Source organism: Marasmius oreades, chromosome 1 (genome assembly GCF_018924745.1).
Source record: "Marasmius oreades isolate 03SP1 chromosome 1, whole genome shotgun sequence".
In the NCBI taxonomy this organism is placed as follows: domain Eukaryota; kingdom Fungi; phylum Basidiomycota; class Agaricomycetes; order Agaricales; family Marasmiaceae; genus Marasmius; species Marasmius oreades.
This window is the reverse complement of record NC_057323.1, coordinates 1,605,614-1,633,567: the sequence shown is the minus strand read 5'-3', so window position 1 is coordinate 1,633,567 and position 27,954 is coordinate 1,605,614. Positions and strand designations below refer to the sequence as shown.

Genomic DNA, 27,954 nt, shown 5'->3' with positions numbered 1-27,954 from the left:
ATAAAATGTTTGGTACAAGACTTGCGACAGCGAGAATTAGAGCTAAATGAGTAAAACAACGAAAACGGCGAGGTCAGTCGTAAAGGGAGATTCTTAAAAATATCAGAGGCAACGGAGGGAAATAAAAAAAGGGGAATCCAGATACCACAGTTTACCGACCAGCAGTAGCTTGTGTTGCATTAATATTGGCACGGCTATTAAGATCGGTCTGTCGTTGCCAAAGCAGCTCGGCCCATAGAGGATGGGGAGGTATGTGCCCAACCAACGCACGAAGTATCTCCAACCTTAAAAGAGCTTGTTAGCAACGAAAAATGAACGACAGAAGCCATCGATTTACCACCGTGCCTTCTCCTCGTCTGTGTCAGCGAAGAAGCAAATTTCTTCACCCCCAGGGAAAAGTAAGTGGAAAGAACGCTCCACACCGTATAAACCACCGTACTCCCGATTACTCCTCGTACCGGAAGCAGGGCTCATCATGTTTGTCCCCTCCTGATCATCTTCTACTGCGATGGCATTTTTCAAGTTGATAGTGGAGGTCACCCGCTTCGTAACGTCATTGAAAGCTATGAGGTTGCCTCCTACAACTCTCAGCCTTCTACGACGCCAGGTCTGGAAAAAAAAGAGTACGATTCAGTTTCCCCTCATACCTTCAGTGGAGATCCGACAACGTACAGTGCAATCACCCCCGCTCTGCGTCAGCGTCCCTTCAAAATAAGTTACTTTATGCCAATTGACGTGTCTTAAGCCTCTATGACACTCTTCCAAGCTTTGCGGTAATTGGTCTGGTGCAATTCCAGCCAAAGGCGGGAGTCTGAACATTTGAAGGACCATTTCTCCAACTTGCAACATCGACGCCTTGCCTCCAAGCTCCAGACGCTGTCCTATAAGGGGAATTGATGTCTCAAATAGTTTCGCGTCACACCGGCTGGCGATGTCCTTGAACGATATGAATGCGCGGGCAAAGGTTCCATCTGACTTCATGTATCGAGCTAGATTTTCTGGTAAACGGTGTTGGACTGGGGGAGGCAGCGGTTGGGATTGTGCGGCAGCCAAGACTCGCTCCTTTTCCTTGTCTTTCGATTTTTTGGGGGAAGACGAAAAGAGGCCGAACATCCCACCACCTCGGGCACTATGCTTGCTCGACGAAGATGACGTTTGCTGTACCATGGGTGGTGGTTGTGGTGGCGGAGGGGCCAAAGCTTTGAACTGGGTTATTATATGCGGATCTCGGCGTATCTTCAAGGTGAGTGTGAACTCAAGTTTGCTATGTTCAATCCTGAGACCATGAAGATCAATAATCGCCAAACGTTGAGAAGGAACGGACACTAACAGTTCAAACTCCTGACCAATCCCACACTCTTTCGCCAGCCGACATTCAGGTGTCGTGACGAAATGAATACCGTTGTTCAATGTGCAGGACATCGTAGTTCGTTCTTCAGGAATTGGTACTTGGAGATTCTTTACGCCCACCACTGTTGTTGCGATTAGTTCCGGGTGGTCAACACGAGAAGAAAACATACCTTTGACGAATACCTTGCCATAGGCTTTACCTGGATTCTGATTGGCGCGGTACTCCTTGATCTGCTTGGAGTACTCGTTCTACATTCCAGCAACCAAAAGTCAGCAACGACTTATTTTATGAACAAGATCGGACCGTACCATGTCTGAGGGTCGTCGGATGGCTCTCCACGCCTTGCCAACGTTGACGTCTCCCGGGCCAGCCATATGAGAAATATCGGACGAAGCGTAAATAGCTTCTCTCTCCCGAATGTGGTATTTCTGCAAGCGAAGGTTCCTCTTCAGCCACCGTGAAGACATCGAATGAAAAAGACATTCTTTACCTTCTTGGGCTCATCGTCAATTTTTTGCAGTTCCTTTTCAATGCTTTCCTCCAACGGATCCTCAGAGACAGGATCGACTTCCAATTTGGCTTTGTCCCTTTTGACTGGATCTTGGACATCCCCGGTGCTCATACTCCTCCTTCTACTCGGTCGGCCCAAGCCAATATCACGACTCTTTCTGGGAGGAATGTGTATGTGCCCGCTATTGAATAGCATATCTTCTTCTTCGTCCTCCATTCTCCTCATCTCCCGTCTCTTCTGGAGTATCATGGCCTCCCTAGAACGGATATTATCTTTGTTTGGCGGTGGTGGTGGCGCAAAGGAAGATCCACTGGCCGTGCGACTCAATGGAGCGTCTGGCAATGTAGATTCCATCATGACCTTCGCCTGGTGACTTTGTCCAACCCGGAGACCCAATGGTTGATCGTCGTCGTCGTCTTCGTCGTCACGCCCTTCAGCATCTTCTGCCTCTGTAGTAGTCGTCGAGTGATCGCGATGTTGCTGTGGATCGACATTTCCTCCAACATCGTCCATAAGCCTATCCAGCGCACTCCTCATGTCCATACTCACATCCTCCTCTGATGCACCCATCCTGACCACATTACTACTAGTAATGGAGTTCGACTTTGAGTGTAGCGAGTCCCCAGATGCACGAGAAGCGACACTCTCCTTACCGTTGATACCACCTCGCCGACTAGATGGTGTCCGCGCAGGTTTATAGGATCCTAGATCGGCATCACCCAAGTCGATATTCAACTTCCCGAGCCCGAACTTACTGCCAAAGTCGAGGTCAAACTTGGATGACGTCCCGCCGAGTCCCAAGGTTCCAAGCATCGGGGGAGCTTTTCTGACTCCAAACTCCTCTTCATGATCTTCCTCTTCCTCTGATTCATCGTGCTGTTCCTGCATATCGCTATCAACCTCATCAAGATCCTCCTCTGCCTCATCTATTTGGGCATGGTGATGGTGCTGAGCTACACCAACAACGATCGCGGTCGTCGCGGTCTCGATAGTCGCTTCCTCAACGCTGTTCTCGGTCACCATCGACACATCTGGAGACTTAATCCTCTCTGATGGTGGCGGTGCCTCATCCAAGATATCGCCAATATCTTTCTCCTGGCCACGGTCAATCATTGAATGACGTGGGCTCTCCGTCCTCCTCTCTCCTTCGTTTTGTGATGAAGGTGGAGGCACAGGACTTCCACTTCCAAACCTCCTTGCACCCATTAGACGCATCCTGACGTCTTCTCTACTGATTTTTGGCCGTAATCTAGGTGATGGCGTTGACCGTGACACTATCCCAGAGGGCGGTGATCCGAAATGAGGTGTCACTCCCGCAGGAATTGGTGGAAGTGGAGAGCGCCTGGCAAGATGCCTCGTTGGAGAAAGGGGAGTGAAATGGTCTTTACTTGAACGAGACGATGGAAGTGAGGGTGATTGAGAGAGGGAGATATCGGGATGAGACATCGGAGACCTAGCATCTTCCATCGATGTATTCAAGAGTCGCTGTATTCCGAGTCGTCAGATATTTGCCAAATAATAGAACAACCTGAACTCACCTCGTTCGGCTGCCCAAGGTCTTTCTCCATCATACTTAAGTTCATCTCCGAGCGGTCGTTTTCGTTGGCGGAGGAGGCAGATACGTAGCTACTATTACCTTCCTCTGGAAGTCGTTCATCCTTGATATTTGGCATAGCAAACGGATCGTCTCCGAAGTCGGCGTTCATGGAAACGTGTGTACGATCTGGTGTGCTTTGAACTCCGGCTGCACGAAAACTTTTCGTCAGAACAGAGTAACCACCATGCACTGAGAAAGTATATACCAGCACCCAAGTCAAACTTGGGAATCATCCCTTCCAGACCTCCGCTTGATTCATAAGTCAGTTGCTGCCTCGGTTTGATGGGAGATGGAGAGTCCGGCAACATCTCCACGTCCTTGTCAATAGTGTGTTCATCCATCCTTACAGCTTGGATTCGCTCAGTATGCGTTGATCTGCCGAGTGGCGGGGAAGATATAGGTGAACGACGAGGTGGCGTTGAGGTGGAGGGGGGAACAGGTGAGGCAGCTCCTGAACCATCGTAAGGGATGGAGATGGGATGATTGAAGGGAATAGGACTTTGTTTCGCGGGCGAATCGTTATGCAGTTGCTGGTGGTATTTTAGCGTGCGTTCGCGATGGTGCGAACGGCCTAGTGGGACGCCATCCTCCGTCTCGAGGTCTACAGGGAGATCATGATGATCTCGAGGGGGCGTACTCGTTAGGTTGGCGCTATGCCCAGCGAATAAGTCTTCCACCAGTCCAGTAATGCTAGTGTCGCCGTCCAAGCGCAAATCTGGATTCGATTCGTTGTTCCCAGAATCAGACAAATCAACGCTTTCGTATGAATCATTTGGATTCGGACTTGTGTCCAGGTTTGGAACGCTGTCAGTAGCTTCTCCCTGCTGGTAATGCTGACCTTGGAAGAAGGGGTCCTCCATATCGTCGTCGCCATACTCATCCTCTTCGTCAGTATCGAGAGCATTCTCATCACTGTATTCAAGGCGATCGATCTCCACGACATCCATATGAGGGTCCCATGTGACAGTTTTGCGCCTGGTGCGACGTCGCTCCCCACTGAGCCGGGGGCCATGCATTCGCTTGGAAACTAGGGATGGACGAAGCGGCGATCCTGACCCAAGTATTGGAATTTGAGAAGTAAACGGTGGATTGGGTTGCGTGAGCTCATGTTCCTGAGGATGTGGTGCAGTGGGTGGTGATGCTGGTGGAAGAGGCACATTGTCATCCGGCTTGAAAGGCAACCGGCGAAAAGGGCTCTTGGTTACTGGCTCTTTCTCAATCAATCCTTGAAAGGTCTTCGACTGTTTTCTTTCTCGTTTGAGTGCAAAGGGCCTTTCATTCTCCTCTTCTGCCTGGGAATGCATCGAGGGCGGGCGAGGTCGCTTTTCGCCGGAAACTCTGCGAGTAGGGAAAAGTACGGGGACTACGGGTTGTCGCGAAGGAGTCGAAGGTATTGGGATTTGAGATTTAAAGGGAGATTTGCTGACGAGATTGTTGGTCCTCATTGCTCTATAACTAGATGAAGAACGGCGAGCGAGGTCTGCTTGCGTTGGCTGTTGTGGGTCTCGCTTCGTCAGTCGTAGAGGCGAGGTTGGATCTGAGGTTGTCGAGGAGCTAGGAGGAGAGTTCCAGTCCATATCAGAGGCTTGGAGAATTGAGCTCTTCATCGGGCCTGGGGAGTTTGAAGCCATGCGGTCTCGAAGAGGTGCCTTCATCGTCAACCATCAACGTTCAACAATGAACTCGTGGGAACTTCCAACTTCGCTTCAACGCGTCGACCACGCGGAGCAACCACATGATCGTGGTTCATTGTGCACGGACCACCAGGTACCTCACACATACATTCAGAATAAATAGCGAGTATCGAATACTATAATAAAGGCAGAATCACAACCTAACCACCATAACTTACTTAGATACATATTGGCACAACTAGACACCATTTTACGTTTTCCATTAACGTTCTGTATTCTCCTTTTGCTCTTATCATGGACCTTCATCGTCTAGCACCTAATTGTGTCACAGCAAGCTCACGCTCCAAACCCTCACTAGGATCATCCATAATCGGGCTCGGTGGGCGGTTATAGCTATGAGGGGGAGTAGTAAAATTGGAGGTGTGTCCTTCCGTTTGCATGGGCGAGTTCATGATCTCATCACGAGAAGGCAGAGGCAAGCTGAGATAAAAGGGTATGAATATCTTTCCCCTCGTCACAGCACACACACGCACCTATCTTGTCTGCGAATCTGACCAGTGGCTCTAGCCTGAGCGCGTACTTCAGCACGGAACTCGTTGACTTCTTCAACAATCAACCTCTTCATTCCGTCAATGCTATCTTCGTCCTCGAAACAGAAATCAAATTTCTACGAGAACGAACGTTCAACCAAGGAGTCCAAGGGAAGAAGGAGAAAACAAAACGCACAGATTCGCAGATAGGCTCGTCGGCAGGGTCATGCCAGACTTGGAGATACGGGTGGTTAAGGGCCTCCTCGCAGCTTATCCGTTTTGCAGGATCAAAACAGAGCATTTTCGAAAGTAGATCGATCGCCAAAGGATTCGCACGAGGGAATAGAACATTGAATGCAACTCGAGGTTTGATAGGAAGCGACCTGATGTATTCTTGCGCCTGTGAGAGATCGCCAGACGGTGAGTTGAATGGCACCAATAAATAAATAGAGGTATTGGACGAACACGAGGGGATCCAACGCGACGAAGTGTATCTTCGGAAGGAGTACCAAGGTAATGGAGGATTTGGTTAAGTTGATCCACATAACTGAAAAGGGTTAAATTAATGAGTGTACCCGCCCTGAAGGTCATGAGAACACACTCTCGTCCTTTGAAAATTGGCTTTCCACCTAGAAGTTCTGCCAAGATACATCCTACAGACCAGACATCAATGGCGGTAGTCTATGAAAAGGGAACCTTCAGTAACGGTTACGGGTCAAATATAAGTAGCCAAACTAACGTAGTTCGCGAAACTCAACATGATTTCAGGCGCACGATACCATCTGGTAGCGACATACTCGGTCATGAAACCTTGGTTCCCTGCAGCTTTTGAAGTACCACTTCCAGGTGTGTACCCTCGAGCGAGGCCAAAATCACAGATTTTGAGTTCACAATCGGCGTTGACCAGCAAGTTTCCAGGTTTGAGATCTCGGTGGAGAACATTGGCAGAGTGGATATATTTGAGACCGCAGAGAGTCTGGTAAAGGAAAGATTGGAAGTGGGCATCAGTGAGAGGCTGTCCGGAACGAATCTGTTGCATTATTGATCTGCATTTCAGTCCTGAAAGTCGAAAATTGATCGATGATGTCTTACTATGGCATGTAGATCAGCTTCCATGAGCTCTTCCTGTGCGTAAAAATGAGTGAACACCATCCAGAAAGTCCACCAAAAGATACATACGTAGAGGTAGACCTCATCGAAATTTCCGTCAGCTTTGAACACGATGTCCATATCGTAGAGGCAAGTTATCTAAAGAAAGATCATGAGAGCGTTGGTTGGAGTTGAGACGAGTAATCGTACATTTTTATGACCTCGGAAGTGATGAAGAAGCCTGGAAGGAATTTTGACTCTTCAGCACGAGCCGTTCGTTAGTCAAACGAACCGATGGATACCTGATCTCGCGAAGGCATCGCTTGGTTAGGATACGCTTGTTACCGAGCGTCAGAACCCCTCATCGCCGGTAAAATACGTACAAGAAACACGAACCTTGGTGTTGATGTTTGTAATCTTCTTGATAGCACATCCATCTCCCGTCTGGCGATGTCTAGCAGCAACGACACATCCATAAGCACCTTGGCCAAGCTCTTTGACGAACTGGTATTCGTAATCGACGATGAAATTGGAATTGAGAGCGGTGAAGCTGTGTCTTTGCATGGTAGCCGATGGGAAGGATGCGAAGAGTAGAAGTAGATGGGGGTATGTTAGAAAAATTTAAAGTATCGATACCTGGTTCAGATGATTATGCACAGCTAAATAACATCGCCATACATCGCTCAACTTGATATGGAGATTGCAAGAGTCCAGTCACAGTGTTACATGATCATCGATGAAATTACTGATACCTGGAATGCTGTAGAAGCCCTCCGGTGCATACGTACTGCGCACGGAAATCTTTAGAGTCCGAGCTGGACGAGGGCTGTGCACACCACCCTGCACCACCTATTAGCATATAAAATGGAGCCTGCAGCAACTTCTCGTATATCACTTCCCTCATGGCCCCTCACTTCCTCTGCTGTCTGCCCATCCGTTTTGGTGCCTTCATCATCTCCTTGATTTCACTGGGCATAGCCATCCTTGTAGCGGGTATAGCATGGGCAGGTGTTTACCTTGATGACCATCCTAATGCCAGTAAGTGAAACACATCCACATCTGCGCTGGTTTGCTGTGTCTTCAACGATCAAATAGTCAAAGATCCACGACATCAAATACCTGATTTCAAGTTATCGAGGGGGCAGAAGATAATGCTCATTGTATACGGGGTTATATACACACTGTTCACCGTTGTCTCGCTCTTTGGGTTAGTTTGGTTCACTCTCCATCGAAACGAACAACTGACCTATTTACACCAAAAGTCTGATCGGAGTTCTCATAAAGAGAGTCAACTATGTCCGCACGTTCTCTGGGTTCCTCCGAGGCTTCTTGATTGCCACAAGCATCTTGTCAATCATCCAGCTCGTACTTTTCTTTGTAAAGAAAGACAATAACTGCACATTGGGCTCAGAAAGCTCCGGTACCTGCGTGAAAAGTCAAGGACTTTCCACTGGCGCAGTCATTGCAATCGTCATCGTGGTCATATTGATCCCCATTCTCTTTTTATCCTGTACGTCGTTCTTTCCGCCCGCCCAAAACCCTTATGACCACTCACTCGCACCCCTCCGCCATTCCAGACGCTTGCTGGATTATTTCCGACTGCATCAAGTACATCGAAGACCAGCACGTCGGCTCTCGGAATGTGGGCATGTATCCCTTCTCCCAGCCTTATGCCGCCGTCAAGCCTCACGAAGTCGACCTCCATCACCCTTACAACAAACCATACGACAGCCAAGCTTAATCTACTCGATCTTACGGAAAGTTGTATCTAGCCCTGTATCCATTCGGACTATTTCATATTTATCCTTCATCTACATCTACTGCAATTACAGTTATCTATTGCACCGATTCCGTGATATCAAGAACTAAATTGAGTTTGAATACAAGCAAGTAAGTTAAAAAAGTAAGTAGGTAACTAATATATCAAATTACATCTCAAAACGGAGAAGAGTCCAGTAGACTGTAGGGTCAGCCATCAGAAAGAGAAAGGGGTTCAAAGGATGTGTACTAAGAAAGGAAAGTGCAAGTTTGAAACGAACGAAAGTAATCGAAGGATTGACACATCGTGAAAAGAGGACGTAGTTCGAATAACTGACAATAGATGAAACAAAAAATACCTGGCAACCACATTTCGCCGCCCACCTCTGCGTTTTACCAAATGGATCAAAGCGTATCCTTCCAGATTTACCACCGTATCCATTCCCCATACATATTACCCCGCTCTCCTCTTATATACGCCTCAAACGTTCGCTTCATGACCGCCGACCAATCCAGGTCCTGCTTGTCTTTCACGGTATTCGTCGCGTTCGCATTTTCGGTAAGTCGAGAACCTAGATCGGGGAAGTTCCGCGTTGAATCCGATAATCGTGACCTACGATTGAAGGATCAGAGGTAGAAAAACAGATGAGATGATGTTACGTACCAGGAATTGTGGAAATGATACGAGAACGCGCCCTTGAAGAAACCATCAAACCCGACCACCTGAGGAGTGGCACTGTCCACCGCCGGAGTCTCAAAGAACTCCTCGAACCTATTCAACAAAGGATCAGTTCAACTGGGGGCTGCGGAAAGCGATGAAAGGGTAGGTAGAAACACTTACCTCGAGAAATTCGGCATCGGCGGTCTCTCTCGTTGGTAGCCCTCCATATTCAACCACGCTGAATCAAACAAGGCATCAGGTAATCTGAACAACAACTCCTCCATCTTCGCATCTCTAAGATAGTCCGTGATCGTCATCGGATGGAAATCAAAATCGTTCTTCAACGCCGTCCTCAACAAAAACGTTCCCAAAGCACTGCCCTTGTTAAGTCTGAGCACCGCAGTGTTGTAATTTTCATGCCACGACCACCGGTACGCAAAAGCTCCACGCCAACCCCATAGCTCTTCCCAATCACGAAGGAAGAGCGTATCTGCATCGAGGTAAACCCCACCATAGTTATGACACACAATGAACCGTGCCATATCCGAAAGAACAACGGAGATCTTATCCGTTTCCATCGTCCCTTGAGGTTCTGCAGATGGAGCAGCCGCATCAGATTCCATATTTTCCACCGAGACGCCCGAAAGTTCCGCAGGTGGCCAATTTTTGGCTTGGGAAGGTACAGGAATCAAATGTCCACCCGAATTAAAGATTGTCTTGGCCTTGCGCCAGTCGTGCTTGAGCTCCTCCACACTCTCCAACTGCTCAGTCGTGTTCCAGAACTTGAATTCGATGACGTTTTGGAATCGAGAGTGAAGGAAGGGTGCTGCCCATTGATTTGATCGCAAAGACTCGAACATATCTTCACGGGCATTCGGGTTTTTCAACGTGAATACATATCCGGGATTGATCCACATCCATAACTTGGGTGCACATATCTGTGACAATCCAGCTGTGTCATCCGGAGAGAGATGTAATCCAAGGTTCTGAGTGAACAGGAAGGATAGAAGGGCAAGATAAGGTTTGTCCGTGAAGTCTCCGGTCCAGAACATGTGGAATATTCTGGGATGTTCTGGGTCACAGTAGACTCTAGAGCCTGACTTCTTTTCACTGTCACGGCGGAGGAATGGCTGTTGCACAACAGGCAGTTGGATTGGTGAGGGTTCCCAACCAGCTCTGCGGCTTCTAGCGAAATCTTCGGATGGGCCCATTGAAGATTCATATTCACTTCGTAACACGCCATCATAGGAGTTCTGTAGGGGCTGTTGGTGGGTAGGAGGTTGAGGAGACGTGTGAGTGAAGTGACTGAGGGATTCAGGGTCTTCGACGAAGACGTATTTCCAGTCTTCAGGAATAACACGGCGCACCCGCTTGCCACTGTCGAGGCCTGCACCTACGCGGAGCACTTCCAGGCAGTCGCGGACATACTAGGGAAATAACTTAAGTTCAAAGTCGCCTGTAGACAGCACGTTACACACCTTTCCAGCTCCAAAGTCGCAATGTTGCATGATGGTATCGAAGTCGGCTGCACTTCCTGGTACAGGTCGAGGTGGATAAGGAAGGTGGTCGCCGTGACTTTGGATGTCGAGGTAAACGCGGCTGGGACCGACACCAATGGTACCGTGTGGCTCACTTTTAGCTGAGCGAGGGGGAAGAGAAGGGTTTTCTGGTGATGTATGAAACTCTAATTGCTTTGGGACTGTGGAAATAAGAGATCAGGACAGGCTAGACGAACTTGAGACTCACTTCTACGTCTGCTAGGATGGTGGCCACTAGCTATCTCCCAATGCCATATTCTCTGTAAATCCTCTCTCCTGAAGACAAGCGTTTGAACACTCGTAATACTATGCCAGGTTTTATGTCTAGACCCAAATCGTGAGGCAAGGGCAAAGATGGTGAAAATTAAGGCCAAGTAGGCAAGAAAAACAAGAAAGGAGCCTCGTTTGCGGCCGAAACGAGGACTGAATAAATGGCGAAGGCCAGCGGGGGTCGGCAGCCACAGCCTGAATCTATGTCGTATGCCAGGTATAGATAGAGAGAAATAACTCGACCACGATGCAGAGCGAGAGCGACGGAGGATTGGGGGTTTTCTGTCGTCGGCGGCGTATTTTGGCAGAGAATCGAGCCCTGCACGACTCATACGACGACCGCGAGCATATGAAGGTGCTCTAAAATGCATGGAGGAAGGCATGCCCTGCTCGAGTGCGCGCGCTAAGCCCCCACGTACGAGGTCAAAAGAAAAAAATGAGGGATGAATTGAGGGCAATCATGACATGATCGGCTAATCGCGTCCACATGCACCCTCTCCTTTTCGGGGTCCCAGTCGGTTCAGAATGAAGTGCAATTGCAAGTTATGGTTCTATTTGGAAGTACATACACTACAGAGAATATAGTACACGCGACCACTGGAAACTAAGTTAATGAAGACCCTCCGCGTAGACCGTTTTGAAGGACGGTCTGGATGACCATGCCTTCCAGTAAGAAGCCACCTTTGCTGGCAGAGGCTTTCCATACGCTTTCTCAAAAGCAGGCAACCCATCTTCGCCCGTCTTGGCACCGACCGTGGCAGCAGTACGAGTTATCCAAGCGGCCAAGTGATAATCATCTTCACCAGGCTGGCTCCCACCAATAAATCCAGATTCGGAGAGGTGTTTGGGAAGCTCGTCATGGATGAATGCGCCGACTGTGTTGTAGTGCTTGTCGGAGGTAGCGTAGTACCCCTTTTTGGCATCTTCGGAGGCCTCTCCCTTATAGATTGCGAGGAGACCACCGTTACCAGTGATCCTCGGCGCATAGAACGACTCCTTCAGTGCGGCAGCTTCCGGGGTTTTTGAGAACCTCTCCAGAGCATCTTGTCCTATAGAAAAATCAGAACGCGAAACGGAAAAAAAATGGATAGGGACACGCACGGCCAGAAAGGAATTCGGTAACGATAAGGTCACCTTTGGCCTTCTTCTCCTCATCGTTACGCTGGTCAACGGATCAGATAGGACAAGGGTCGATTTGAGAAAAGACATACCGCAAGAAGCAGAGAAAAGTTGGGGTCAATCTGATCTTCGTGTATCTTCTGGATGAACGAGCTACCCCCTTTCACGTTCTTGCCGGACAGCTTGATGAGGTGCGCAACGACGTCCTGGGTAGTATTGTAGGCTTTACCATCTGCCTCAAGGGTTGGAAGAGTGGCATTGGGATTCTGTCGAGACATCAGCTTTGACTTTCATGGGGCAGAATAGAGCACTGACTAGGTTGACGAAGGCGGGATCAAAGTTTTCGCCCTTCAAAAGGTTGACAACCTTAGTGTCGACGGCGCCAGGTTGGAATAGTTCAGCACTAAACAAGACCTTCCGTGAGCATGTCACCAGGTATTCATGGAAGGCATTCGTTTTACACTACTAGTTCAGCGGCTGATAGCAGGCCAGTAGTCAGCTCGATGCGATGCGATAGGGTTGAGAAAACTGACCAGCAGACCAAACGGAGGCACCGAAGGTGTACAAAGTGGGTTTCGACATCTGAAAAGACCTGAGGTAGAGGCGGGTGTTATCATTCTGCGACACCCAGCAGTCCCTTTTATAGGACTTTGTGGCCGCGGAGAGAGGTTGAGAGATGTCAGCCTTCTGAGGACGCGGCCGGTGGGTGACAATACCGAGGAGACCCGACGTGATTGCTCATCGGGTACTGTGATGACGCCAATTAATGCCTTTATCCTTTCAGCTGCAAGCACCTACAGTCACCAATAACAACCGCCAAGGACACCATATCGGTGGTCATGAGTAACGATACTCATCAGGTCTGGATCATCCGTTTACCTTGCCTCGGGTTCGGTTCGTAGGTGGGGTATACGTCGTGGTTGCTGGCAGATAAAGGACGGGTAACTCGGGACGGTTTTAAAGGCCTGCCGGACCGCGGTACCGGTCTTTTAACCGCTGCAAAGGCCTGGGTGATAGTTGTAACTTACAAGGCTCAGACTCAGATAGATAGATACAGTAGATAGATTACACGGCGTGGTCCCAGAATTCGGAACTGCCGGAACGACCAACCCAACCTAAAAGCAATCTCGACCCTCAGTGTTGCTCGGACACAATGTCCATGGACAAAATGTGTGTCCCGTGGACAGCATGGCCGACAAATCACACAGGAAAAACAGTGGGTCGGTCTCGATCCGCCTACCCGAGCGTCGTTCGTAGATAACGTCCGACCGTGACAGTGTCCTGAACAACACTGGAGAGTCCGCTCCCAGGATTACGCATGCCGCATGCATTCTTGAATCTAACTTCTCATTCCTCTCACCACGTCTCCAACATTAATACCAGTAGCTCAACGCACAGTATTCACAAACGTTACTCACTCGCATTGCCCTCGTTTTGGACAGTAAGGAGACGACAAATACTTATTCTGTGGACGATAACAGGATTAGACCAGCCAAATTCAGATTACATGCATGCAACTTGAAGAACTTCCCATTCCGACGTGGAAATGACAGCGGTATCAGAGCAGCGTGAGAACCCTGGAAATTGAAGAAGGCGTTCTTCTCACATTGCCGGCTTATAAGACCTGCCACATCTTACAAGCCGCTTATCGTGCGTTCCTCCCTCAAATTTCTGAGACCGTAGCTCATTAAGTAGCACGGATACATAACTTAGAAGCACAAAGCCATAGCGAGGGGTTAGTGGGGTTAGTCCGCGGTGCCCTGGGCTTACACGTCTCGGCCACCAAACGCTTTTCGGCGAAAACTAGTGTGCCTTGCCAGCAAAAAAAGCCTAAAAAGCCAAAATCGTGCTGATGCGCCTTCTTCAAATGCTAATATTATTACAGTCTTGGGCAGGATGGTTGCAAGTCGGCTAATATCCATCCGTTGAACTGCATTCTCCCATCTATTCTTCTGGCAGTACGCTCGACCTCTCTCTACTCGTGCTACGTGCACCGAGCAACTCTACACGCTGATTTGCGACACATGTGCATTTGCGAGTTCTTGGGAAAGGGAGGTTGGGACTTGCTTTGGCAGGACGGTTCAAGACCTGTTTAATACAGACTTTTCGGGCAGTTCATTTATAACCACGGAATGTTCGGGCATCCTTCTCTCCTCCTCTAAGTAAATGGAATCTCAGGCGAACAAATAGCGACCCATAAGTAGAAGTATACTCCCTTGATGGCTCGGACCTTTTCTTTCTAGCGCCATGTCTAACGAGGACAAGTCTTCTTCTACCAGCGTAGACCACGCTTCTGTCAACGATCAAGATGTGCTCGCCCGCCTGGGATACAAGCAGGAGTTCAAAAGAGACTTTACTCGAATTGAACTTTTCGGACTTTCCTTCAGCATCGTTGGCGTCGTTCAGTCCATTGCGTGAGTCCTCCCGAATTCCCGTATCTCTCAACAAGCTGAACCACACAACCCAGTGCTGTTCTCCTCTTCTCTATACCGTATGGAGGCCCAGTAGGCATGATATGGGGGGTGCGTGTTCAGTCTCTATCGTGAACATCACCTTGAGCCCAAAACCTGCCACGAAAAGTGGTTCACCTGCAGTTTTTTTCTGGTCTTCGTAGGCTTAGCGATGTCAGAGCTCGGATCCGCGTTCCCAACTGCAGGAGGACTTTATTATTGGACCTTCAAATTCTCCTCTCCGCGCTACCGCAAGCTTCTTTCCTGGCTCATTGGATGTGAGTTATAGAATGACCACCCCGAAGCCAGAGATGACGGATTGACCTTATGCCTTTAGACATCAACACGTCAGCGTACATTGCAGGACTTGCTAGCGTTGACTGGGGTTGTGCTACACAGCTTCTGGCAGCAGTGACCATCGGGTCGGGGGGGCGATTTGTTCCAACAAACGCTCAGATTTAGTAAGTCCCTCTTTGCGGACCCACGATGAAGTCAAGTCGTTGATAGCATTCTTGTAGCGGACTTTACTGCGCCCTTTTGGTGCTTCACGCTATTATGGCAAGTCTGGCGACGAAAGTTATTGCAAGACTTCAGTACTTCTACGTGTTTCTCAATATCGCGTAAGGACATCTCGCGTACAAGTTTTATTTGAAAGGGGTACTGATGGTTATCTCCCAAAAGGCTATTTTTGACCATTATCATTGCTCTCCCCGTAGCCACTCCTCGTGAATTTGTAAATAGCGCCTCGTATGCTTTTGGTCATTTTGAGAATGGTGCGTAGAGTCCCGCCTACCGTCGCTTGTTCTTTTTTACTCAGTTCGTCCGGAACCCAGTATCTGGTTGGAACAATGGATACGCCTTCATTTTGAGCTTCCTGGCTCCGGCTTGGTCAGTTGGTAAGTTTGCTTTGACGCATCTGCTTTCCTTCACTCGCCGATTTGCTCCTCTGCTTCGACAGGGGGATTCGATACGAGCGTGCACATCAGTGAAGAGGCTAGAAATGCCCCTAGAGCAGTTCCGTTCGCAATCATGTGTGCAACGGTTCTGGGCTGTTTACTGGGTTGGTGTGAGTGAAAAATATTCCTAGCACGTCTTCGATATCTGACAGTACTTGGGGGGAAAGTCATCAACATTGTATTAGCGTTCCACATTGGAAACGATCTTCAAGCGGTGATTAATGATCCCATTGGACAGCCTATGGCTACGGTACGTCGCCCTGTCACTCCCTGTCAAGCTTTCGTATCTTGACGCGTCGTGGCAGATATTCGCCAACTCTGTCGGTCCCAAAGGCACAGTGGTCATCTGGGCATTCATCGTTGTTACATTATTCATGACGGGCATGGATTATGTGCGTCTGCTTCTTCCTAGTCTTGAAAATACTCTCTGAGTTCAGTTTTCCACAATACAGCTCATCGCAGGATCAAGGCAAATCTTCGCGTTTTCTCGAGACAACGGTCTTCCATTCTCTAGGTTGATATACCGAATGAACAAACGAACGCAAACGCCGGTACATGCTGTGTTCTTCTGTGCGTTCCTCTCGTTGCTTTTGGGGTTGATCTCGTTCGCCGGACCAGTGGCTATCACGGCCGTGTTCACAATGTCGGTTGTGTGTCAGTACATTGGATTTGTCACTCCGATCATTGCGAGGTTCGTTGGTGGGAGTCAGTTTGTGAAAGGACCGTTTAGTTTGGGTGTTTTGGTATGTCAATGGTTAAGTGGTGGACGATTTCTGACCTTTTCCGTTCCAGAGCGGACCCGTCGCAACTGTTGCATCAGCCTACATGATTTTCATGATCCTCGTCTTCCTATTCCCCGCTTCGCCAGTTCCCGACGAGCAAACGATGAATTATACGGTCGTGGTCGTAGGCGGAACTATCTTACTCTCGTTAGGATACTACTTCTTCCCAAAGTATGGTGGGATGTATTGGTTCACCGGTCCAGTGCATACCATTGAGGACACTAGACGCGAAGGTAGCATTGAAAAAAGAAGCGAGAAGGCTTGAGGGTTATCTCAGTGTCTTTAAATGCTAGCTCGTAATAGTATGGAAGCAAATCAGATCAGATCTGGGGGTTCGGGATATGCAAGAGCAAGAAAACCTTGCATCAAGAACGAGTTTCAATGGATTCATGACACGCTTCGAACAGTCGCAAGGGGCTTCAGTGCTAGACATGGATAAAAGTGAAATTCGCGGACACAGCGCTGTTGCGGCCTTACGAATACAGAACAGACGATACAAAGGAGGAGTAATGAGAACTGTGCATGGGTCCCTGCTTTGGTGGCGACGCGATTGAAGAAAGCGTGCTGGATCCCTAGGGCTGCCAAGAGACACAGTGCGATACCGTGCATACTTGCTCGAGGAATAAGACTTTGAAAATAGCCAAGTAGAAAAGGAACGGCGGGGTTTACAGGATAAGAAAAACGGAATACGAACCCGTAGACGCGAAGAATGATTAATGCGGACTGGCACTCTGTAAGATGACAACGCCAAACGTTATCGATTTGTCGTTCGCTCGCACATTCAATGATAGCGTCACAAAATCATGCATCAAGGCTTGCTCAAAGACGTAAGATTCCTGAGTGAAATGGAACAGGACTGTAAACGTAAAATTTTCAGGAAATCTTCGCGGGTAACCGGGTCACTCGGACCTCCCGGACATCTCTGACCGCCTATCACGCGGTACCGGACATATCGGACGGCTCTGGATTCAAGACTGGTTTCGGCCGACGTTTCCTCTGAATTGAGGATGCCAGTCAAGTACTGAGAGACCTTTACTAGTAAACCAGAAAACGTTATTGACCCAACGTCGAGAGCGTGCTTGGCGCTTGAGCGCTTGAGCTTTTACAACCGTAACTCGGAGTTGGCTGTAGGGGCGTTCGTGCCGAAATTACCCCATCTCGGGCTCATAAGAACTCGCAATATTCATCGATCATCAGCCACAACAACGCCCTGGCGCTCCGCCCAAAGGCTTGCTTTCCATCATCCACCACCCCCAGAATGGAATACAACCACGGTGTCTCATACAAGCCAGAAAATCTAGAGAAGACTGTTTTCACTCTTGACAAAGCACTTCAAGATGGGCACAGTAAGTACTTGAGCTGCTACTTGACTTTTATCTGACTGTCAGTACAGAATACGTCCGCATCTACTGGGTTGACTTCGTCAACGTCCGCCGATGTCGTGTACTTCCTATCAATTACTTCAAAGAACTCGTCCAGGCTAAACGACCAGGTGTCAACTTCGCCAAAGTCGCTCTCGGCCTCATTTACCTCATTACCCCACCGTGTTTTACGTCCATCGGAGAGTTTTATTACGCGCTAGATTTGTCCACATTACGCCCTTTGTCTTTTGCTCCAGGTCACTTAGGCCTCCTTGGCTACGTGGAAGAGAAGACACCGTACAACGGACCAGACGGTAATCCGACTGTCCAAGTACCCCTATGTGCGCGTTCGCTACTGAAACGCGTGGTCGAGTATGTGATGCTCATTTCGCCCGCCTGCTTTGCCTATCTAACGACAATTCCTGACAGAGACACGAAGAAGAACTTCAAGACTGAATTTCTTGTCGGTATTGAAACCGAGTTCATCCTTCTTTCCTCTACGCGACCAGTTACCGCTTCCAACATGCACCAATGGTCAGCTTCAGCTGGTTTCCTAACCGGATCCAAAGAGGCCGCTCTTCTGGAGGAAATCGGTAACGCTATGGAAGCCTCGAATCTTTCCCTACAAATGCTTCACTCTGAAGCCGCACCAGGACAGTACGAAGTCGTATCTGGACCTCTCGATCCCCTCGAAGCAGCAGACCAGGTCGTCTTCGTCCGTGAGCTCGTCGTCAATCTAGCTGCTAAACATGGACTCCATGCGACCTTCGCTCCTAGACCATTCATGTACACCGCTGGATCATCGGCTCATGTACATATCTCTGTTCATCAGAAGGAGGGACCCGAAAAACCTGTAAAAGAGATGTCAGAAGCCGAATCGACCTTTTTAGCAGGTGTCTTGGAACATCTACCTGCGATTGCGGCGATCACACTTCCTACGCCAGCTTCATATAAACGCGTAATGGACGGAGTTTGGAGTGGAGGGACTTATGTTCATTATGGGACTGAGAACCGTGAAGCCCCTGTTCGATTGACGAATGCGACTTCGCCAGAGTCGAGGAACTTTGAGATGCGGTTTGTGGATGGGACGGCGAACCCGTATTTGGCGTTGACTGCAATCATTGGGGCGGGTTTAACGGGGCTTAGGGGGCAGAAAAAGTTGGAAGTAAAGGATTGCCGGGGACCGAAATGTGCGTGGCAAATGGATGACAGTGAGAGGAAGACTTTAGGGATTACGAAGAGGATGCCTTTGACTATCGAGGAGGCAAGGGTGAATTTAGAGAAAGATGTGGTTATGAGAGAGGTATTGGGAAATGAATTGGTGGAGACGTATCTGTCCGTCAACAAGGTGAGGCTTCCATTCTTGTTTGTTTTTTTCTACCGAAAGCTGAGCCTTCTGGCCAAAGACGTTGGGCGATGCATTGTCAAACCAAGGAGAGAACGAGAAGCAAGAGCTCACTCGTTTGGTCGAATTTTATTGATGCCAATGTGGACTCTGTCTGCTTTCTTGTCATATGTACAACACGGCTTTTTGGGTCGTGGCTAGAAATTAGATAGAACTGAAGATGGAATCTTTCTGGGTGTTTGCGACTTGTGCTCCCGCTCGCTTTTGACAACACCTCCTCGTTTCGATTTCACGTTGCAATCCTCCTACGTACTATCCTGTCAGGGTCGGAACACGAATTCGTATTATGTATTCAAAATGCTGCCTCCACTATTAAACTAAATAAAACGCTCACAAGAGAAAATTGTTCAAGCAAAGTTGATGGCCTTGTGGTTCCAGCAAGGTTGGAGATACGGGTCAAAGCACCGTAAATTACGTGTAAAGGAACTTGGAAGGCTACATTGGAAGCTAAAATGTAGAATATGGGAGTAAGCCGCCAACCCGGTCACAGTCGCCACGCAGCCACTGCGCGTGGTAAACCATTCGTCCGCTAACTCATTCTGCACCAAACCTCCATCCTGTAAACATATTTCTCCTTCAAGTTCGCCATGAGCGACGACTTTCTGCGGCTAGTTTCGCAGGCGAATCCAGCTACGGGGCAGTATCAGCCAGCACATAACGGCTATCCACCTTCAACTTCCAATAATCCGTTGTCGCCCATTCCAACTTCAGCGAACAATCCTCAATTGTTAGATCCCTTCTTTGACGACGACGACGATCCCATCCCAGATTCGGCTTTTGGTCATCCGCAGGCCATGCACTCTCAGGAGAGTGGTTTACCCCTTGCACGATCAGCAGCTCCGCCTGCAGGTATTTCCAAGACGAGCCTTAGCGGAGACGGTATGCCTCAAGGCTGGAACTTTGACGAAGACGATATCAACCAATTCCCTACGGCCGGTTCGACACGTTCCCACTCGGAAAAACCCTCGAAACTCCCTAAGAGAAAGCGACAATGGAAATGGCCTTGGCAGAAGGAGAAGGTTTTGACCGGAGAACGAGTCGTTGCCCTGAATAACGAGGCAGCTAATCTAGAGTTCGTCAATAACTATATCTCTACTAGCAAATACAATGCTGCTACATTTATTCCCAAGTTCTTTTTCGGTGCGTCTGGAAACGTCTCTCCTATTTGTTATGTTTATTCAATCCTCACCTTTTGCTCAGAACAATTCTCCAAATATGCCAACGTCTTCTTCCTTTTCACTGCCTGTATACAACAGGTCCCGGACGTGTCACCTACAAATAAGTACACTACCATAGCACCGCTTGCCGTTGTTCTAGCAGCATCTGCGTTCAAAGAAGTTCAGGAGGATCTGGTGCGTCGTCGTTTGAATGTTCCAATATCTAATCCCTTATGCTCTTTATGTCTTCAGAAACGACATCAATCGGATTCGGAACTCAATTCTCGAAAGGCGAAAGCGTTGACGCAGCAAGGCACTTTTATGGAAAAGAATTGGAAGGATATACAGGTCGGGGACGTTATACGGTTAGAGAGTGACGACTTCATCCCTGCCGACATGATCCTTCTCAGCTCGAGTGAACCTGAAGGCCTGTGCTACATCGAAACATCAAATTTGGATGGGTGCGTTGCTTTACCGTTTTCTTAGCCACGATCAACTCAGTCGACATTGATTAATTGTTTTTTGATACCCGTAGCGAGACCAATCTCAAAATCAAACAAGCTTCCCCACACACCTCACCCTTCACTTCTCCGAAACTCGCTAACGAGCTTCGCGGTACTCTTCGCTCCGAACATCCCAACAACTCGCTTTATACCTATGAGGGAACACTCGACCTCTTAACAAATATGGGAACACCCAAGCAAGTTTCTCTTGGCCCCGATCAATTACTGTTACGCGGTGCACAACTTAGGAATACCCCTTGGGCTTATGGATTGGTTGTTTTCACCGGTCATGAAACGAAGTTGATGCGGAACGCGACGTGAGTGTCAAGCAGTGCATATCAGTCGAATTCCATTTTTACAAGGTTCAACGACTTCATAGAGCTGCACCCATCAAGCGGACTAATGTGGAAAGACAAGTCAACGTTCAGATCTTGTTCCTATTCGTGTTGTTGCTCCTGCTCTCCATAGGATCTACTGTTGGAAGTAGCATACGGACGTGGTTCTTCTCGTCTCAGCAATGGTACTTGTTTGAAACCTCGTCTCTTAGTGGAAGAGGTTCGTACTTATTATCCCTATCCTGATAAATCGACTGAACACGGTGTACTACAGCGAAGGGCTTCATTGAAGGTAAATCGCCAGGAAATGCATTACGACTGATCGACCCTCACATTCGCTTGTAGATATCCTAACCTTTATCATCCTCTACAACAACCTCATCCCCATTTCCCTTATCGTGACCATGGAAGTCGTCAAATATCAACAAGCCCAACTGATCAACTCCGACTTGGACATGTACTACGCTAAAACCGACACACCCGCCTTGTGCCGAACGTCATCGCTCGTAGAAGAACTCGGTCAAATAGAGTACGTGTTCAGCGACAAGACAGGTACATTGACCAGGAACGAGATGGAGTTTAAAATGTGTTCTATCGCCGGAATCGCATATGCTGATGTGGTAGATGAGAATAAGAAGGGAGGGGAGAATGGGGACGATGGATGGAAAACGTTCAAAGAGATGATGGCGAATCTGGAAAGTGGTGGTAGGAGTCACAACCCGTTCGTAAACACTGCATCAAGCCTAGGAAGCCGGAACGAGAAGGAAAGGGAAGTCATTCAAGAGTTTCTGACATTACTGGCGGTGTGTCATACGGTCATTCCGGAGATGAAGGATGGGAAGTTGGTTTTCCAGGCAAGTAGCCCTGATGAAGCGGCTTTGGTGGCTGGTGCAGAGCTACTTGGGTTTCAATTCCACGTGAGTTTTTTCCGCCCTCCTTACCTTCAAAACATTGATTGACCCTCGTTTTCAGACCCGTAAACCGAAATCTGTATTTGTGACCATACAGGGGCAAGACCAAGAATTCCAGATATTGAATGTCTGCGAGTTCAATTCTACCAGGAAACGGATGTCGACGGTTATCAGGATGCCGAATGGTCAGGTCAAAGTCTTTTGCAAAGGTGCCGATACGGTCATTCTTGAACGATTAAGCAAGAATCAGCCCTACACGGAGAAGACATTGGCACACCTCGAAGTACAATTCTTTCCTTTCTTAGTCCATCCATCTACTAATTTCAGTGCCTGTCTTCCTTTTCGTGAATGTAGGAATACGCCACGGAAGGTCTTCGAACGCTATGTTTAGCTTCCCGTGACATCCCGGAGCAAGAATACCGACAGTGGGCCACTATATATGAGCAGGCTGCGCAAACCATCAATGGACGCGGGGAAGCGCTCGATCAGGCTGCCGAGTTGATTGAGAAGGATCTATTCTTGCTTGGTGCTACTGCTATCGAGGATAAGCTTCAGGAAGGTGTGCCGGATACGATACACACATTACAACAGGCTGGGATCAAGGTGTGGGTGCTCACGGGCGACCGGCAAGAGACAGCGATTAATATTGGGATGAGTTGTCGATTGATTTCAGAGTCTATGAACTTGGTGCGTGATGTCAATGTTGGTTATTAGTGGGAGGATACTCACGATTGATATAGGTTATTGTTAATGAGGGAAATGTTCATGATACAGAGGAATTCATAACCAAACGGCTGTCAGCGATAAAGAATCAAAGAAGTACCGGCGAATTGGAGGATCTGGCGCTAATTATAGGTGCGTACACCTGCTGGACATCATCCAATACTTAGTGTCATTGTTTTTCAGATGGCAAGAGTTTAACGTTCGCTTTGGAGAAGCCTATATCCAAGGTTTTCCTTGAGCTCGCACTCATGTGCAAAGCAGTGATATGCTGTAAGTTACGTTCCACGAGTAACTTCGTGTTCGATATCGATCTGCTGCCCTCCAGGTCGTGTGTCACCATTACAGAAAGCTCTCGTAGTCAAGCTTGTCAAAAAGAACCAGAAGGCTATTCTGCTTGCCATCGGTGACGGTGCCAATGATGTTAGCATGATCCAAGCGGCTCATGTCGGTGTCGGTATCTCTGGAGTCGAGGTTGGTATTTTTAGTACCCGAGTAATCCTGTGTGTCCTCACGGTCTCCTAGGGTCTGCAAGCTGCTCGTTCAGCCGATGTTGCTATCTCTCAGTTTCGTTATCTGAAGAAACTTTTACTAGTTCATGGGGCATGGAGCTACAGACGGCTTTCCAAACTGATCCTTTGTGGGTGATTTGAGTTCCGGATGCCTATCCTATCCTGATCTTCCGTTCCAGATTCCTTTTACAAGAACATTACACTTTACCTGACCCAGTTCTGGGCGAGTCCTTCTCGACAAGCTGTCTTGCATTTCATGACTGACGTCTTGCTACCTGTAGTACTCCTTCTTTAATAATTTCTCTGGTCAAATCGCGTACGAATCGTGGACGCTTTCACTCTATAACGTCTTGTTCACCGTCCTGCCTCCACTTGTGATCGGAATCTTCGATCAATTTGTCTCAGCAAGAATACTGGATCGGTATCCTCAATTGTACATGGTGGGACAGAAGAACGAATTCTTCACCAAGACATCGTTCTGGATGTGGATAACGAACGCACTATATCATTCACTGGTCAGTGCCATCGTCATGTCGACCTTGTGTGTTGCGGGGCTAACTGATTCCCGATGTCCAGATCCTATACGCTTTCTCCGTCATCCTCTGGTGGGGCGATATTAAGCAAACGTCTGGACTTGACACGGGACATTGGGTTTGGGGAACTGCGCTGTATCTTGCTGTACTGCTTACGGTCCTAGGAAAGGCCGCTTTGATATCAGAGTACGGGCTTTTTCTCCCTTTTCTGCAACGTACGCTAACGTGGATTCTGAATATTCTAGTATCTGGACAAAGTATACAGTAGCAGGTACATTACCCTATCTTTGCGTCTCGACCATCCCGCTTTCATACTTACTAACGTCAATCTCTTTGTTCAGCCATTCCTGGTTCCTTCGCGTTCACTATGGTATTCTTGCCGATATACGCAGTCGTGGCTCCCGCGATCGGTTTCTCGACGGAATATCAAGGAATTGTGGATCAACTCTGGACAAACGGCATATTCTACTTCATGATCTTGATGGTTCCCATATTATGCCTTGCTCGAGATTTTGCTTGGAAATAGTACGTCATCTTCCTTATTTTTTTCTCATGTTACTCACTACATAACATTCTTTGTCGCGTTGGTGATGGTAGCTATCGACGAACATACATGCCTTCCTCTTACCACATCGCACAAGAGTTACAGAAATACAATATTCCGGACTACCGGCCGCGCCAGGAGCAGTATGTACCCTTTTTTTGGGTATGTTACTGTAGAACCCCCGTTGACCCTTTCTTTTTTCCTTTGCAACCAGATTCCAAAAGGCCATCAAGAAAGTACGCGCAGTACAACGCATGCGGCGGAATCGCGGGTTCGCATTCAGCCAGACGGAGACGGCGGGAAAACAAGACCAGGCAAAACTCATTCGTGCTTACGATACGTCGAAATCGTATACGAGGCCCTCGGGGTATTAGATGGACGGTCCGCTATTTTGCGTAGCGCTGACCTTGTTTTTTGTTTTTGTTTTTGTTGTTCGACCTATCTTTATTCATTCAACCACGCTAACCCCCTTGCACGATCCCTTCCTTGCTTCCTTTTCAACGAAACGCTTTCTTCTTCTTTTTTGTTTCCCTTCTTTTGATATCTATGGAGGGCTTTTTTGTTCACTATTTCGGACAGCTTTGTTCTTTCTTTTTGTATTTTACACAACCGCGATGCTAGTCTACTTAGGATACAGGAATAATACATTACTCCGCTCCAAAAATGTGTAGAAACATTGATAATGCGCGTGTTCCGCAGCTGGTGTCAGCTGCCTTTGTGCAGGAGATTAATATTGACATCTACGGCTGCGGAGGAACTGCTTTGGGATAACACAGTCTCTTAATAGAGGTCATATAGATTTGAGATATTGTAAACACGGGGGGAAAAAAAACAAAACAAGGCGGCCGCGTGTACGTATTTCGCGGGTATGTAGATGCAAGAGGCTGACGGTAGCAAAAAAAAAAAGTTGTATAGACGATATCAGAAATTGGTATCAGCAAGTGCAAGGAGAAAGTAAAATCGAACCAGTATAATCCCAAGAGACAAAAACCAGACAACAACATAAGAGATCTTTCTCTTCCGTATCTAAACGTCGGAGCACCAAATTTCAAGCTTTCCCTCTGGCTTGCCCCTTGAGCTCTCACGAGCAGTCTCAATGGCGAGCTCATAGTCAGACTCGTCAGCAAGCGTTACTTTGCCTCCATCCTCATCCGTGAACTTGAGCCCTAAACCATCGAATGATCGTCCAAATTTAGTCGTCACTTTGTCCATGAACTCTTCAAAGGGTGTTTCGGGTGTCAAAGCCATTCCCCGAACGTCATCCCTGTAGTGAAGCTAAAAAAGTATGAAATAAAATTTTTTAAAGGGGGGGGAGTCAAGAATTTACGAACCTTGACTCTGATCTTGACAAGTTCAAACGGACCATCATCATAATCGCCACTAACATAACCTTCCTCTTCCTCCTCATAAGCGCTGGTAATACGGCTTCGAGCACTGCTGGTATTACGTCTGGTAAGCTTACGCCTGACGGTCGGTCCTCCATAAGAGCTTGGGGCATAACTACTACCCGGTGCGCTACGTGACCCGTTTCTCGTTGGTGGGGGGTAGCCAGCATTAGGATTCGCATTTGACCGTGCCCAAGCAGCAACACGGTCAGGTCCGGAAGGCATGACAGGCATAGGGGGTGGTGGTGGAGGTTCATCGGAAGCTCCGTAAGAGTCGAGGTAATCGTCATAGAATTCAGTGACTCGGTTACTTGTGTTCTCTCTCGGGCTCCTGTCTTCTTGGAGAGGAAAACTCAGTGACAAGTAGAAATGTGTATAGTTTTGTGAACTCACCTTTTTGTGGCGGGGGAGGTACATTGGTTGTTATAGGGGAAGCTTGTTTCTTGACGCTGAGCCCGCGAACGGGGCCACCCATGCCCGCACCTCTGACGGTCGAGGTCGTGTTACTCCTGTTGATAGATGCAGAAGGGGACTCAGTGATAGGTGAAGTTCGTTCACGAGCATTTGTGGGAACGCTGAGAGTTGTCTTGGACCGAGAAAGGTCGGCTGGTCGTGCATCGTCATCGCGTTTGGTAGATTGAGGCGGTACCGTCTGGCTACGACCCAAACTACCTTTCTCTTGCTCTAAGGGGTCGATGAAAACGCCCAGGGGAGTCACACCCTGTCTAAGGTTGTTGATACCGGAAAAACCGGTTGTTACGTCTCTGGCATCACTAGCAGCAATCAGGACCTGTCGGCGGAACCAACTGATTAGTATACCGTCATTGTAAATTAAGGAGGTAACCTCACAGGTTTGCCCATGTAGCTTTTGGCAGCGACATTCTTCAATTTCTTCTCAGGGGGACGGTAAAGGACACCGACCGGCTTTAATGAACGTCAGACGGGGTTGACACTGAGTCGCAAGGGAACGAACGTACAATACTGAAGACAGTATAACCTTCACCCCTGTCTGCCATTGCATCATCTATCACATTATGTTCATCAGTTGCTTTCTCCGTCTTCGCTTCCTGCATGTCCGCCAAGCCTTCGTCCGTTCGTCCCATGTAGATTTGCGAGAGGCCTTTATTGAACAAGACTTCGGCAGAGAATAATCTAAATTTAAGACCTAGTTGTTCGTAATTTCTGAGGGACACAAGGGTTTAGCTGGTATCGGGGGACAAAAAATTGCCGTTGGTACATACATGGCCTGATTTCCTCTCAAATAAAGTAGTGCCTCCTCAAAGTCTTTGTATGCCAAGTCATATCGAGCTAGCAAGAAATTAGAGACTCCGCATTGAAAGTATCTAACAGGACCAGATGAGTAAATCTCGATAAGAAAAAAGAAGATATGGCAACTCACGCCACAGCCAGATAGGAATCCAGAGCGGTAGCCTCTATGAACTTCTCCACAGCGGCTTCGTGTTCGCCGAGGGTAGCGTAAATGAGACCCATGTTTGTCAAGATTTTTGACGAATCAGCAATGCGCTATTGTATTGCTGTGATCAGCATCCCTGAACAAAAGGCTCAAAAGGACGAACGCACAGAGAAGAGATCCAAAGCTTTTTCAAAATCTTCCTCATCATACGCCTTGAGAGCTGCAGCCCAGGTTTCGAGTTCAGCTTTGAGAGACATATTAGCTCGAGGCGATCCAGTCGCAAGATTGGTGGCTGGCGAAGAAAAAGAACGTGGAGTGGTAGAACAGAAGACGAAGAGAAAGAGGAAAAAGAAAGAAAAGTGAGACGCAGTCCCAGGAAGATGAAGGCGAGAGGAAAGGATGACAACAGTAGAGTTGAGGGTGTTTCAATTTGAACCAGAGGACAGGATCGCAGGGGGATCAATCACAAGCACCGCCGGCCAGCTCGTTGCCAGGTAAAATGCTTTATTTTTATAAATATTTTTAACAGTTTTTCCCACATTCACTCGGCGGTTGCAATGCCTTCTTTGTTCCCCGTCAATGGAATTCGAAATCATGACGCTCATCCAAGCATGCGTCCAGGGGGCTCTAGCGCCAGGCCTATTGGGGCAGACGACAACAATTATTAAACTGACAATACAGCTTGTGACCTGTGTTAAATACAATGAAATACGGGAAGTTCATTGTATTTGACACAGGCCACAAGCTGTGCCTCGGGTGCTCTCAAAGAACCACTTACGGACGACCTTCGCGGGGGATTGAACACTATATACTACAAGACATTTTCCATTCATATAATTCCCTGGTAGTATATCGGTTAGTACACGCGCCTGTCATGCTGAAGACGCGCGAAAGCTGGGTTCGACTCCCAGCCAGGGAGTCCCTAGTC

The 27,954-nt window shown here is 48.2% G+C and overlaps 9 protein-coding genes and 1 non-coding gene across 10 annotated transcripts; 5 read left to right on the top strand and 5 right to left on the bottom strand.

Annotated features, from left to right (window-relative positions):
• Positions 1–151: 151 nt before the first annotated feature.
• On the bottom strand, positions 152–5,114 carry E1B28_000445 (uncharacterized protein; the record flags this gene model as incomplete). The annotated part of the gene is made up of 9 exons (XM_043146269.1): positions 152–284; positions 338–609; positions 673–1,276; positions 1,331–1,472; positions 1,521–1,599; positions 1,660–1,779; positions 1,842–3,347; positions 3,401–3,606; positions 3,665–5,114. 9 exons carry the CDS (start codon positions 5,112–5,114, stop codon positions 152–154), a joined length of 4,512 nt encoding a protein of 1,503 aa, XP_043014971.1.
• Positions 5,115–5,242: 128 nt separating this feature from the next.
• On the bottom strand, positions 5,243–7,588 carry SPM1 (Subtilisin-like proteinase Spm1). The gene is made up of 11 exons (XM_043146268.1): positions 7,109–7,588; positions 7,015–7,049; positions 6,923–6,953; positions 6,803–6,871; positions 6,716–6,748; positions 6,363–6,653; positions 6,225–6,304; positions 6,089–6,170; positions 5,820–6,023; positions 5,627–5,760; positions 5,243–5,573 (listed from the first exon to the last, which is right to left on the bottom strand). The coding sequence occupies exons 1-11, from the start codon at positions 7,274–7,276 to the stop codon at positions 5,396–5,398; spliced, it is 1,305 nt and encodes a 434-aa protein (XP_043014970.1). The 5' UTR covers positions 7,277–7,588; the 3' UTR covers positions 5,243–5,395.
• On the top strand, positions 7,589–8,586 carry E1B28_000443 (uncharacterized protein). The gene is made up of 4 exons (XM_043146267.1): positions 7,589–7,750; positions 7,808–7,919; positions 7,975–8,222; positions 8,290–8,586. Exons 1-4 carry the CDS (start codon positions 7,615–7,617, stop codon positions 8,451–8,453), a joined length of 660 nt encoding a protein of 219 aa, XP_043014969.1. The 5' UTR covers positions 7,589–7,614; the 3' UTR covers positions 8,454–8,586.
• On the bottom strand, positions 8,562–11,398 carry E1B28_000442 (uncharacterized protein). Its single transcript, XM_043146266.1, has 5 exons — positions 10,878–11,398; positions 10,610–10,830; positions 9,312–10,558; positions 9,135–9,242; positions 8,562–9,083 (listed from the first exon to the last, which is right to left on the bottom strand). The coding sequence occupies exons 1-5, from the start codon at positions 11,320–11,322 to the stop codon at positions 8,897–8,899; spliced, it is 2,208 nt and encodes a 735-aa protein (XP_043014968.1). The 5' UTR covers positions 11,323–11,398; the 3' UTR covers positions 8,562–8,896.
• Positions 11,399–11,470: 72 nt separating this feature from the next.
• Positions 11,471–12,981, bottom strand: E1B28_000441 (uncharacterized protein). The gene is made up of 7 exons (XM_043146265.1): positions 12,857–12,981; positions 12,592–12,806; positions 12,520–12,535; positions 12,374–12,461; positions 12,151–12,324; positions 12,041–12,101; positions 11,471–11,988 (listed from the first exon to the last, which is right to left on the bottom strand). The coding sequence occupies exons 2-7, from the start codon at positions 12,638–12,640 to the stop codon at positions 11,549–11,551; spliced, it is 828 nt and encodes a 275-aa protein (XP_043014967.1). The 5' UTR covers positions 12,641–12,806; positions 12,857–12,981; the 3' UTR covers positions 11,471–11,548.
• Positions 12,982–13,283: 302 nt separating this feature from the next.
• On the top strand, positions 13,284–16,730 carry E1B28_000440 (uncharacterized protein). The gene is made up of 14 exons (XM_043146264.1): positions 13,284–13,499; positions 13,561–13,708; positions 13,754–14,472; positions 14,526–14,580; positions 14,639–14,786; positions 14,846–14,969; positions 15,027–15,128; positions 15,190–15,281; positions 15,342–15,404; positions 15,467–15,574; positions 15,632–15,714; positions 15,770–15,856; positions 15,917–16,207; positions 16,257–16,730. The coding sequence occupies exons 3-14, from the start codon at positions 14,306–14,308 to the stop codon at positions 16,509–16,511; spliced, it is 1,575 nt and encodes a 524-aa protein (XP_043014966.1). The 5' UTR covers positions 13,284–13,499; positions 13,561–13,708; positions 13,754–14,305; the 3' UTR covers positions 16,512–16,730.
• A 581-nt stretch (positions 16,731–17,311) lies between these two features.
• On the top strand, positions 17,312–19,365 carry E1B28_000439 (uncharacterized protein). The gene is made up of 4 exons (XM_043146263.1): positions 17,312–17,592; positions 17,640–17,979; positions 18,037–18,955; positions 19,014–19,365. The coding sequence occupies exons 1-4, from the start codon at positions 17,505–17,507 to the stop codon at positions 19,086–19,088; spliced, it is 1,422 nt and encodes a 473-aa protein (XP_043014965.1). The 5' UTR covers positions 17,312–17,504; the 3' UTR covers positions 19,089–19,365.
• A 129-nt stretch (positions 19,366–19,494) lies between these two features.
• E1B28_000438 (uncharacterized protein) lies at positions 19,495–24,892 on the top strand. Its single transcript, XM_043146262.1, has 20 exons — positions 19,495–20,152; positions 20,213–20,364; positions 20,422–20,630; positions 20,705–20,989; positions 21,052–21,227; positions 21,282–21,299; positions 21,353–21,924; positions 21,980–22,201; positions 22,273–22,605; positions 22,659–22,773; positions 22,825–22,911; positions 22,967–23,112; positions 23,164–23,278; positions 23,330–23,373; positions 23,432–23,665; positions 23,727–23,869; positions 23,929–23,954; positions 24,025–24,208; positions 24,281–24,370; positions 24,442–24,892. Exons 1-20 carry the CDS (start codon positions 19,600–19,602, stop codon positions 24,599–24,601), a joined length of 3,864 nt encoding a protein of 1,287 aa, XP_043014964.1. The 5' UTR covers positions 19,495–19,599; the 3' UTR covers positions 24,602–24,892.
• Positions 24,893–25,014: 122 nt separating this feature from the next.
• On the bottom strand, positions 25,015–27,502 carry E1B28_000437 (uncharacterized protein). The gene is made up of 8 exons (XM_043146261.1): positions 27,194–27,502; positions 27,012–27,136; positions 26,854–26,955; positions 26,590–26,794; positions 26,462–26,536; positions 26,006–26,402; positions 25,559–25,950; positions 25,015–25,502 (listed from the first exon to the last, which is right to left on the bottom strand). Exons 1-8 carry the CDS (start codon positions 27,281–27,283, stop codon positions 25,254–25,256), a joined length of 1,635 nt encoding a protein of 544 aa, XP_043014963.1. The 5' UTR covers positions 27,284–27,502; the 3' UTR covers positions 25,015–25,253.
• Positions 27,503–27,864: 362 nt separating this feature from the next.
• E1B28_000436 lies at positions 27,865–27,945 on the top strand. Its single transcript has one exon. It is a non-coding gene; the product is annotated as a tRNA-Asp (tRNA).
• Positions 27,946–27,954: the final 9 nt, after the last annotated feature.

What these genes read in the sequence shown, in the direction of transcription:
- SPM1 (XM_043146268.1), bottom strand. Translation starts at nt 7,276, where the DNA reads ATGCAAAGACACAGCTTCACCGCTCTCAATTCCAATTTCATCGTCGAT. An exon ending in ACTTCCGAGGTCATAAAAAT is followed by an intron (nt 6,872 to 6,922) that starts GTACGATTACTC and finishes ATCTTTCTTTAG; the next exon opens with ATAACTTGCCTCTACGATAT. An exon ending in AAGCTGATCTACATGCCATA is followed by an intron (nt 6,654 to 6,715) that starts GTAAGACATCAT and finishes ATAATGCAACAG; the next exon opens with ATTCGTTCCGGACAGCCTCT.
- E1B28_000443 (XM_043146267.1), top strand. Translation starts at nt 7,615, where the DNA reads ATGGCCCCTCACTTCCTCTGCTGTCTGCCCATCCGTTTTGGTGCCTTC. An exon ending in TGATGACCATCCTAATGCCA is followed by an intron (nt 7,751 to 7,807) that starts GTAAGTGAAACA and finishes ACGATCAAATAG; the next exon opens with TCAAAGATCCACGACATCAA. An exon ending in ACCGTTGTCTCGCTCTTTGG is followed by an intron (nt 7,920 to 7,974) that starts GTTAGTTTGGTT and finishes TTACACCAAAAG; the next exon opens with TCTGATCGGAGTTCTCATAA.
- E1B28_000442 (XM_043146266.1), bottom strand. Translation starts at nt 11,322, where the DNA reads ATGCCTTCCTCCATGCATTTTAGAGCACCTTCATATGCTCGCGGTCGT. An exon ending in CCGATGCCGAATTTCTCGAG is followed by an intron (nt 9,243 to 9,311) that starts GTAAGTGTTTCT and finishes TTTGTTGAATAG; the next exon opens with GTTCGAGGAGTTCTTTGAGA. An exon ending in TATCATTTCCACAATTCCTG is followed by an intron (nt 9,084 to 9,134) that starts GTACGTAACATC and finishes CTTCAATCGTAG; the next exon opens with GTCACGATTATCGGATTCAA.
- E1B28_000441 (XM_043146265.1), bottom strand. Translation starts at nt 12,640, where the DNA reads ATGTCGAAACCCACTTTGTACACCTTCGGTGCCTCCGTTTGGTCTGCT. An exon ending in ATCCCGCCTTCGTCAACCTA is followed by an intron (nt 12,325 to 12,373) that starts GTCAGTGCTCTA and finishes ATGTCTCGACAG; the next exon opens with AATCCCAATGCCACTCTTCC. An exon ending in TACCGAATTCCTTTCTGGCC is followed by an intron (nt 11,989 to 12,040) that starts GTGCGTGTCCCT and finishes ATTTTTCTATAG; the next exon opens with GACAAGATGCTCTGGAGAGG.
- E1B28_000440 (XM_043146264.1), top strand. Translation starts at nt 14,306, where the DNA reads ATGTCTAACGAGGACAAGTCTTCTTCTACCAGCGTAGACCACGCTTCT. An exon ending in TTTTGGTCATTTTGAGAATG is followed by an intron (nt 15,282 to 15,341) that starts GTGCGTAGAGTC and finishes TCCGGAACCCAG; the next exon opens with TATCTGGTTGGAACAATGGA. An exon ending in TTGGACAGCCTATGGCTACG is followed by an intron (nt 15,715 to 15,769) that starts GTACGTCGCCCT and finishes GCGTCGTGGCAG; the next exon opens with ATATTCGCCAACTCTGTCGG.
- E1B28_000439 (XM_043146263.1), top strand. Translation starts at nt 17,505, where the DNA reads ATGGAATACAACCACGGTGTCTCATACAAGCCAGAAAATCTAGAGAAG. An exon ending in CTACTGAAACGCGTGGTCGA is followed by an intron (nt 17,980 to 18,036) that starts GTATGTGATGCT and finishes AATTCCTGACAG; the next exon opens with AGACACGAAGAAGAACTTCA. An exon ending in CGTATCTGTCCGTCAACAAG is followed by an intron (nt 18,956 to 19,013) that starts GTGAGGCTTCCA and finishes TTCTGGCCAAAG; the next exon opens with ACGTTGGGCGATGCATTGTC.
- E1B28_000438 (XM_043146262.1), top strand. Translation starts at nt 19,600, where the DNA reads ATGAGCGACGACTTTCTGCGGCTAGTTTCGCAGGCGAATCCAGCTACG. An exon ending in TATTCCCAAGTTCTTTTTCG is followed by an intron (nt 20,153 to 20,212) that starts GTGCGTCTGGAA and finishes CCTTTTGCTCAG; the next exon opens with AACAATTCTCCAAATATGCC. An exon ending in TACTTGGGTTTCAATTCCAC is followed by an intron (nt 21,925 to 21,979) that starts GTGAGTTTTTTC and finishes CCTCGTTTTCAG; the next exon opens with ACCCGTAAACCGAAATCTGT.
- E1B28_000437 (XM_043146261.1), bottom strand. Translation starts at nt 27,283, where the DNA reads ATGTCTCTCAAAGCTGAACTCGAAACCTGGGCTGCAGCTCTCAAGGCG. An exon ending in GATTCCTATCTGGCTGTGGC is followed by an intron (nt 26,956 to 27,011) that starts GTGAGTTGCCAT and finishes TGGTCCTGTTAG; the next exon opens with ATACTTTCAATGCGGAGTCT. An exon ending in TTGAGAGGAAATCAGGCCAT is followed by an intron (nt 26,795 to 26,853) that starts GTATGTACCAAC and finishes TGTGTCCCTCAG; the next exon opens with AAATTACGAACAACTAGGTC.